This window comes from Schistosoma mansoni, chromosome W (genome assembly GCF_000237925.1).
Source record: "Schistosoma mansoni strain Puerto Rico chromosome W, complete genome".
Taxonomy (NCBI): Eukaryota; Metazoa; Platyhelminthes; class Trematoda; order Strigeidida; family Schistosomatidae; genus Schistosoma; species Schistosoma mansoni.
This window is the reverse complement of record NC_031502.1, coordinates 37,705,356-37,715,350: the sequence shown is the minus strand read 5'-3', so window position 1 is coordinate 37,715,350 and position 9,995 is coordinate 37,705,356. Positions and strand designations below refer to the sequence as shown.

The 9,995-nt window shown below is 39.6% G+C and overlaps 1 protein-coding gene across 1 annotated transcript; it reads right to left on the bottom strand.

The window, feature by feature from the left end:
- Positions 1-367: 367 nt before the first annotated feature.
- On the bottom strand, positions 368-4,377 carry Smp_064950 (putative calcineurin B). The gene is made up of 2 exons (XM_018789602.1): positions 4,014-4,377; positions 368-1,146 (listed from the first exon to the last, which is right to left on the bottom strand). The coding sequence occupies exons 1-2, from the start codon at positions 4,350-4,352 to the stop codon at positions 976-978; spliced, it is 510 nt and encodes a 169-aa protein (XP_018655028.1). The 5' UTR covers positions 4,353-4,377; the 3' UTR covers positions 368-975.
- Positions 4,378-9,995: the final 5,618 nt, after the last annotated feature.

Genomic DNA, 9,995 nt, shown 5'->3' with positions numbered 1-9,995 from the left:
AATCCATTGAGAATCTGTAGTCACGTGATTACGAAGTGGTATGCTAAACTGTACAAACCCTGAAATCAAAATACTGGAAGAGAACTTAGAAAGAGATTAGTGCAGATCAGAGTACCGACGTAATTGTAGACTACAGAGGTCCTAAAGAGTAATTACCATACATAATTTATAGAAATGTCTGGAGATCAATTTTGATGTGATTTCGCATTTATTTAGAAGCTAGTTACCTAACTGAACTAGATACTATGCAAGGTTTCACTATTCATAGGTAATTGGTTTCGGTAGTTCCCAAACCTGTCATCCGAACCATTGATCTTTTATTTGAAACACAAAAAAACAATAAGTATGAGAAATAAACTAGGCAAAAGAAATATAATAACTGTCACTCGTGTGACAAGTTTATTTCTGAAATAAAATGAAATATTCATGCACCATTCAAAAAGATTTGAGCATGATGAAAATCCACAGTGATTTTAAAACATGGGCGCTAGAAACAACTAAGTGATAAACTGAAAGTCAAAACAATACAGAAAGGAAAGTGGGGAAGCATAGAGCATTTAAAACTGAAGCGATCCTCGAATTCTATTAATGTTGGTGGTTTAGGACAACAAAGATTAGCGCATTTAAAGCAGTAACAGCGACATGAGTAACAACAGTAAAAGCGAATGATGTAACTAAGTTGACGTGTGCGTATTCATACACAGACATTTACGGGAAGAGGAGAGACCTTTGAAATAAAATACATTTGAAAGAAATGAAAATAAAATCAAGAAACAATGAAAGACAAATCTGATGAGCAGTGTCCAAACAAGTGAATAAACTTTTCACAGACATAGTATGGTTGTCGTTTGTAAAGCGTAAGCCTCTATAATCCAGGTTTAATAAAGACATACAAAAAGTGAAATATACTAACAGTTATCCAAGTCTGAATAAAAACTATACAATTTTTATTGTCATACTTACTACGAAACAATATCAAACATCAACTACCATTTTTTTATGCACATCAAGACCGCTAACAACTTCACAAAACTCCTCAAACGAAATCCGACCATCTCCGTCTTTGTCAGCAAACATGATAGTTTTATCCACTATTTGTTGTAGTTGAGTATCTTTTAAGTTGTTTCCAACCATCATTTTCAAAACCTAAGAGATAATGAAAAGTATAGGTCTGGTCAAGTAGGATACAAAAAGGAAGTATGAAGAAACCGGTTCCGCAAACTCAGAATCCTAGTTCAAATTACTAAGATCATAAATAGCCAGGAAAAAACAACACATCTAAAAGCAAGTAAAATCAACATAAATTTTAGCAAATGTGCATATCTATTCAAGGAACTATACTTCATGAATAAAACGGAGGCGACATATAGTGAGTGGTGGTAAGGACTAATTACCTTATTCTGACAACCCAATGCTCGTATAAGCATTTCTAACTTCTACATATTATGTAGAACCTGCTAAGATTAGAAACAAATCAGTACCTTATTGGCCCTAGCTAATTGATTTAGCGGGATGATATTGAATTGTTCGGGTTAGGCTGGGATTTAAACCATTGTATGAAAAAGTACCGACGCAAACGCTAATTTGTGTACAGTTGCAACCGGCGAAGCGTCCCATAATTTTAAAAAACGTTACCTGATGTCTAGAATTTGCGAAATGTTATTGGCTATGACACTGATAAGACAAACTCAATGTACGGAAGCCTGAAGTACTTGTGCCTTAATCTTATACAACTCTAGAAGATTGTGTGGAGAAAGACTTGTTAAAGGGTTTACAGAATACTCAAAACGCTTATATTCGTACATAAACCAAAGGACTAAGAAAAGAGGTGGCAACCCAGCATTGTGAATATGGTACTACACCAGTGGGAAACGATTAAGATAAATTTCGGGTATCCCTTAACCACTCTATGGATTTATATACTTTAGAAACGTCCTATCCAGTTTGTACAAATCCTTCCATACACGCTCTGTACATAATGTCCATTAAAGAACTCGACGTACTTGATCTGTTAAATAAGCTTGATATGGATAAATCCATGTGACCTGACACAATACATCCTAGACTACTAAAGGAACTAGCAATTATATCCCAAATCTCTTGCGATATATTCCGGCCTATTCGTAACTCAAGCTAGATTACCAAAAGACTGGGAGGACGCCATAGTAAGTCGTCTTCAAAATAGGTACGAGACACAAACTATCGACCAATTCGCCTAACCAGCATGGTTGTTAAGATTTCGGAGACTATTCGTAAGTTGCTTGCGCAGCAGCAAGGTTTTGGATCGGGTTAGTCATGTCTCACAAACTTGTTAGTGGCCCGTGAAAGTTGATATAGTCTTAAAGATCAAAAGGTACCTATAAACATAACTTCCACTGACTTCAATAAGGCTTACAACAAAGTTCATACAAAAGATTGTTATCTACGTCAAGTGGTGTCGGGATTGATGACAACTTAATTATGTGGATAAAGAGTTTCCCAGATGGACGTCAGCAAATAGTACGGGTTAGCTCCAAGCTGTCTAGCTGGAAGACATTTTAATTTTATTTATACACATAAATATTGGTACAAGGAAGCACCAGATACATATGCGCCTCACAAATCAAATGAGATTTGTGTGAGGGCTGTGATACTGCCCAGGTGCCCAAACTGAAGCAAGTGGTTTTCTTAGGGGGCCACACCCGGAGCCTTCGACCTAAAGGTCTGATCCACAAGGCAGTGGAGCATCGTGAGGTGATGCATTCCCATGGTAGCCGGTGACCAACAATTGGTTCATACGCCATTCGTTCCTTCAGGATACTGGAGCCCATGTGCACCATTGGTTTGGAATCAGGGTTTTCCAACTCCCATAGGTGGACTTTCCGTGTCCACCAACCCGGTTAAAGCGCCGGACATTCGCTTTTCGTTCTCTCAATTTCGTAAAAAACAGTGATGCCACGAGAAGACAGTGAGTAGGACTTCCCTGGCAGAGGCTATATTACGCATGGCCATGTGAAAGCATTTCGAGAGGGAGAGCGGACTCTCCCCACTCTCGGCCATACCAGAGCATTTGGGGGCTCTGGAAGACTGTGATTAGTGGAGTGACAAAGGGTATACTTTTAGGGCCAGTATTGTTCCTTTAAAATGTAAATGAACCTCAGTGTCCCGTCATCATTCGCTTTGTTATATACTGACGATACTAATATATGGAGAGTGATAAGAAAGGAATAACACAGTTTGGGACTTCAAAATGATCTGCAAAAATCGTCTGAATGGTCTGGAATTTGACGACTGCTGACGAATAATTCCAAGTGTATTATGATGCATTATGGCCACCAGGGTAAAGATACATACATGGTGAATAATATTAAGCTACCTGCCCCAGACACTCAATGACCTAGTTGTCGTTGACTAAGACTTGAAAACTACTGCACACCGAAGTGATAGCCACCAACGGTTTTAAAACCTTTTGGTTAATACGTAGAACCTTTAGCCTTGCCGATACCTAGACTTTTTAGACTCTGTATACAGTGTTCATTCGTCCTAAACTCGAGTAGTGCATACAAGCAGCTGGTCCCTGTTCAAGAAGATAATGAGCTGTTGTAAGCGGTTTAAAGGGCCGCAACCAGTCTGATTCTTGGAGTCACATGACCGTTGTGTGATGAGAAATCTGCTAAACTAAACCTATTATCCTTGACTTGATTAGATTTTAGGCTACTCAGTGATAAATTAGCACCCAATATGCTTTTTCTTGCGTTCTAAAACAAAGAATTCACAGTGTTCCAAAGAATTTCACAAACCCAGGACGATTATTACCTGTCGGCGTATCAAAGCTGCTTACAGATTAAGGACAATTCCTTATACATTCTACAAGCTATAAAAAGAATGATTGCAAAGAAGAGTATGTCAGGAGATGTTCAGACACGTTACACGTCATCCTCAAATTAACATTGTTTGATCAAGTTAAGCGAATGTATTCAACCTTTGACATGATAACATATTTTAATCTCCTACAGTAGGAAAATTAGTCTAACCTGAAATAATTCGCCATTACTGATGTACCCATCTTTGTCCATGTCGTATATTTTAAACGCAAATTTCAACTTGGCTTCTTTCTCACCCTTTACACTGAACTGTGACATTCCATCTATGAATTCCTTGAAGTCAACTTCTCCGTTGCCATCCGTATCAAAAATCTCGATAACTCTTGCAACTAAAGGGTTTTGTTGAAGTTCAGGAAGACTCATGAACTCTTTTACACTTAAAGATCCAGAACCATCAAGATCTAGTTTTTTAAACCGTTTAGCCAAACGTTTTATTTCTTCAACGTCAAATGTAGAGCAAAGATCTGGAAGAGAAGCTTCATTCCCCATTTTTCTCCTTAATATTCAAACGCGCTCTCTCGAAAAGTCACGGACAACAGTTAAATCAAAGAACCTAGTGAGACGAGAGAATGATTTGTTCATAAGATGACGTTGTTGTTGGAATGACTGTCAAATACATATGTTACCTGTTTAGTCCCCAGTATCAGTAATAAACCTGCAAATCGATCAGCCTATTCGAACCAATTTGCTTACTACCTATACCTGCTACCCCTCATGGAGGAGCATAGGCTGCCCATCGTATTTCCGGTGTCACTGTAAAATTTGATCGTTTACTTACTGACATCTGGTATCCCTCGTGGAAGAGCCTAGGACGCCCAACAGCAGTCTCCATCCAACCCTGTACTGGGCAATCCTTCCCAAGTCACATTCATCCTTTTCGTATGTGCTTCTATTTCCCGACGAGACGTGTTCTTTGGCCTTCCATTTTTTCGCTTCCCTTCAGGACTCCAAGTTAGCGTTCGCCTCCTGATGCAGTTTGGTGATTTCCTCAATTTATGTCCTATCCAGCTTTAACGTCTCTTCCAAATTTCCTCTTCGAATGAAAGCTGGTTTATCCTCCACCACAATAGGCTGTTTCTAATAGTATTTGGTCAACGGAGGACATTGAGTATCTTACGTAGACTATTGTTTATAAATTCTTATGCATTCTTGACGATGGTTGTAGTAGTCCTTAAAGTTTCAACTCCCTACAGTAGAACTGTCTTGATATTCGTATTAAAGATCCCAACTTTGATATTGATTGACAGATGTTTTGAGTTCCATATGTCCTTCAACTGTAGGAATGATGTCCTTGATTTGCCTATCCTCTCCTCTACGTCTGCATCAGATCCTCCTTGTTCATCGATGATGCCTCCCAGGTACGTGAATGTTTCTGCATCTTCCAGAGTTTCGCCATCAAGTATGATTGGACTGGTGTTCGCCGTGTTGCATTTGAGGATTTTTCTTTTTCCTTTGTGTATGTTGAGGCCTATTGATACAGAGGCTGCTGCTACACTAGTTGTCTACATCTGCATTTGTTCGTACGTATGGAATAGAAGGGATAGGTCCTCTGCGAAGTCCAAATCGTCTAATTGATTCCGAGTTGTCCATTGTAAAATATTCTTCCTGTCAGATTTAGAAGTCTTCATAATCCAGTGGGCCACCAGAAGAAAGAGGAAGGGGGAGAGTAAGCTGCCTTATTTGACATTGATCCTCATTTGGAATGCATCAACCAGCTGTCCTCCATGCAAGGCTTTGCACTGTGGTCCGTCGTACGAGTTCAAGATAATGTTGGCAATCTTCCCAGTAACTCCATGGTATCAAAGAAGTTTCCATAATGTTCTCCTATCCACACTATCAAATGTTTTCTCATTGTCAAAGAAGTTGTTATATACTGACGAATTCCATTCAATTGATTGTTCAACGATGATCCATAGTGTCGCAATTCGGTTAGTGCACGACTGATCCTTACGGAATCCAGCCTGTTGATCTCGAAGTTGTGATTCTTCTGAATCTTCCATCCAGTTCAGCAACACTCTGTTGAAAATGCTTCCTGGTACAGATAGTGGTGTGATGCTTCTCAAGTTAGTTGTCACATTTGCTCAGATCTCCTTTTTTTGGTATCCCGATGAGGTGTCTTTCTTTCCATTCTGTCACTGGCATTAATTCTTCCTCCTGAATCTTCCTGAACAGAACGTGGATCATGGCTGCAGTTACTTCAATGTCTGACCTTAGTACTTCAGGTGGTATATTGTCAGGTGCTGCTGATTTCCCACTATTGATTTGACTGATGAACATTTTGAATTCTTCGATCGTTGGTGGAATGACATTTATAAAAATGTTTGCATGTGCTGCTTCGATATCTGATCTATTCAGTGAAGCTGATTCATTCAACAGTTCCTCGAAGTATCTTACACATGTGTTCCTCTGTTCTTGAATCTCCATGATTGTCTTTCCTTTTTTGTCCTTTACTGGTCTCTTCGGTTTACTATATTTCCCTGTCAGCTTATTCATTGTGTCGTATAGTTGTTTCATATTTCCTTCTCTTACAGCTTTTTCCGCCGTCGTTTCTAGTTCTCCCATGATTTCTGCTTGTCAGTTTTAATGCTCTTCTTCACTTGCTTGTTTGCTTCTGTGTACTCAGCTTGTGTCTTGACTTCCTCTGCTCGTGTTCGAATGTTGTTAATTGCTATTTTCATGTTCTTTCTTTCATCAATCTTGTCCAGGGCTCCCATAGATATCCATTCCTTATGATGATGTTTCTTGCGACCCGGAACCTCCTGAAACGTTAAAGTTAATTCTTCCTTAATCCCTTTCCACTTGTCCTCCAAAGTAGTTTCTTGTTCTTTCAGTAGATCCTGTAAAGCTTGGAACCTGTTGTTGAGAACTATTTTGAATTGGTTGAGTTTGTCAGTATATCGAAGATAAACTGTGTTAAACCTGTGTACTGCTGTTTGTCCGGCTGTCCAGTGTTTCTTTAGCTTCAGTCTCATTTTGGCCAAAACCAGGTGGTGATCTGAAGCTATGTCAGCTCCTCTCCTGGTTCTCACATTTTCCATTGTCCTTGTAAATTTTTTGTTGATACAAATGATTTATTTTGTTCTCTGTGGTGTGGTCCGGTGAGATCCGTGTAGCTTTGTATATGCGTATGTGTGGAAATATTGTGCCGCCTATAACCAATTTGTTGAATGCGCATAAATTCGCAAATCTCTCCCCACTTTCATTTCTCTCTCCCAGTCCATGTCGTCCAATTATATCTTCATATCCATTGTTTTCCATTCCGACTCTAGCGTTTACACCTCCCATCAGGATGATGAGGTTCTTTCTTGTGCACTTAGCTATGATTGATTGCAGCCTCTCATAGAACTGATCTCTATCGTCGTCTTTGCTATCATTGGTGAGTGCATAACATTAGATAACATTCACTGTGATCCCCTCCTTCTTTGTTTCGAAGGATGCTTTGATTATTCTGAATCCATGAGATTCCCATCCTACAATTGCATTTTGTGCTTATTCGGACATCATAAGAGCAACTCCCTGAGTGTGTGGAGCATTTTCTTCTTCGTGATCGGAAATACATCACCATCTCTCCTGTACCTAGCTTTTGCTGTCCAATCAGTTTCGCGAAGTTGTATCTCCTCATATCCGTTACTATTTAACTGGTCCTTCTTGTCTCTCACATTATCTGGAGGTTTTATTTACCAATAAAAATTGTTTCTCTGGTTGTAAGAAGTAGAACCGGCCCTGTGACGTCAGAAGAATACCGGACTTCAACCGAAGGCGTCACAAGTGATCCTAAGTGATATAGAACTGGTAGCACTGGGAATAGGATTTTTAAGGAGGTATGAACTCCAAGTCAATACTGGGAAACGAAGTTCGATACCTAATGAAATGTGGAATTACACAAAAGGGAAAGAAAGTCACACCACTTCTGTAAATATGATACGAACTCTTTCAGTAACAACTGCCAAATCTCAGGACATACTCGCTAAACAACCAAACCCAATGCTCAACCTCCCAAAAGTAAGCTAAGAGTACGTCATACAACTAAAACTCAAGACGCATCTACGTCTGCTAGACCTAGGAGACCGGCAGCAGACAAACTTAAAGTGACTAGAGCCTACTCCTACTGTATGCTACAGATGGGTATTATCCGTCCCTTTGATATCCAATAGGCAACCCCTTTACACATGGTCCCAAAGAAAAACAAGTGACTGGTGACCACGTAGGGATCGGCGACCCCTCACTTGTCAAACTGTGACACGTAAGTGCAAAATACATCGTATTCAACATTTTGCCGATGGTTTAGAGGATGTGAACATGTTTACTGAAATTGACTTGGTCAGGGTATATCACAATATCCCAAAAACCAAGTAAGAAATCACTAGCACAACTATTACTACACCTTTTGGACTAGTCAAGCTTGTACGCACGTTATTTGGCCTGAGGAACGGAGGACAAACATTTCAAAGTTTTGCGAACAACCTACTTCGAGATGTCTTTTGCACAAAAGTATATGGGTGATTTGTTAACTTGCAGTCCAGAATTAAGTGCACCTGAACAGCACGTGAGTGCGATAAACGACGACTAGATGGATATGGAGCACACTTACTTCATAATAAGTGCATTTTCGGAGCTCAAACTTTAGAATTTCTCGGACACACAATAAGCTCAGGAGGGATGATACCGATCAGCGGTGCACATAATTAGGCAATATCCCATACCTAGGTCTCTAAAAATGACTTGGAGGTTTTCTAAGTTGAGCTAAATTTCGTTGTCGATTCATATCTGGTTGTGCACAACTAATCCAAGCATCAACAGATTCTCCTTGAAGAAAAACAGAAAATTTAAGTTGACATCTGAAGTTGTTGACGCTGTTGAACAGTTAAGGAATAAACTAGCTCAAGAAACTATGTTGATGTATCCGAATTCCGATTCCCCACTCCAATTGATGGCAGATGCTCCAGACAAAGCAGTACGCGGTGACCTCAGTCAACTGGCTGAGAGCACCAGGCAAACGACTAGGTTCTATCCCAAAAGCCTGGCACCAGTAGAGACGAGATACACTTTCATATCGGTAGATACCCCTTGTTTCTGTGTGAGAAAACTAGGTTAGTGATTGCCATAGGTTTTTATTCAGATCATGGGGTGGAACAGTTGGATTCAAATTCATGAACCTTCAGACAATCAATATGGAATAATATGAGATACAATCCCCACGCAAAATGAGAAAGCAAATAAACACATGATCGATTATGTCTTAACGTTAACAAGATGCTTCCAGTCAATTTCTAACCACCCAACTTCAATTGTCACAACTCTACCTTCGGATCAGCCCTCTAATCGATCTACTTGACCATAAGAAATATCCGACACATGTTGGAAGACAGGGGATCTATAATTTAAATGGGTCATAAACCACTAACCAATGTATTGAAGGCCAAGGCCGAGAGATACGACACCTTGGCTTTATACTCAAGTTCGCCAGTCATATAAGACATGTAAAGCGTCAGGACAATCAGGCACCGGATTCATCATCACGGCTATAGATGAAAATTACACAACGATAGACCATAAATTTCATAGCTTTAAACGATAACCAGAAGGAGAACGATAAGTCACAAAACTTACTTTCAGGAAAGAACCCTGGTCTCAAACTGAGACAGCTACCATCATCTACCGTAGGTAGTTTGGTGTACTATGAAACGACCAAGGCAATGCATCGAACTTTCGTCCCCAAAAACATATGAAAATTAATAATTAATATTTTTATACTTTGTCTCATCCTGGCGCGAAAGCTACTACTAAATTAATAAATGTTAGATATAAATGGCGGAACTTACGAAGAGATGTACACAAGTGGATTAGAGTGTTTATTGTGTCGACAATCAAAAGCTAATCGTCATACAAGTTCGCCTATCACAGTTTCATCATAGCCAAATGCGCGTTTCTCCCACGTCCGTATAAGTTTGTAGGTCTGTTATAAATTCACTTTATTACGACCCAGCTATTCATAATGCTTAGTATTCTTGGACATCAATTCACTCGATAAGTCCTCATGTCAGAACACGGTTGAACAGGAAGAAAATATATTCCGAACAACCAGGGCAGATGAAAATAAGAAGCACAATATGGGATACGTTGGCATATTTG

Coding starts and splice junctions, on each gene's coding strand:
- Smp_064950 (XM_018789602.1), bottom strand. CDS start 4,352: ATGGGGAATGAAGCTTCTCTTCCAGATCTTTGCTCTACATTTGACGTT. Junction 1,147..4,013: donor GTAATGGCGAATTATTTCAG/GTTAGACTAATT, acceptor ATTATCTCTTAG/GTTTTGAAAATGATGGTTGG.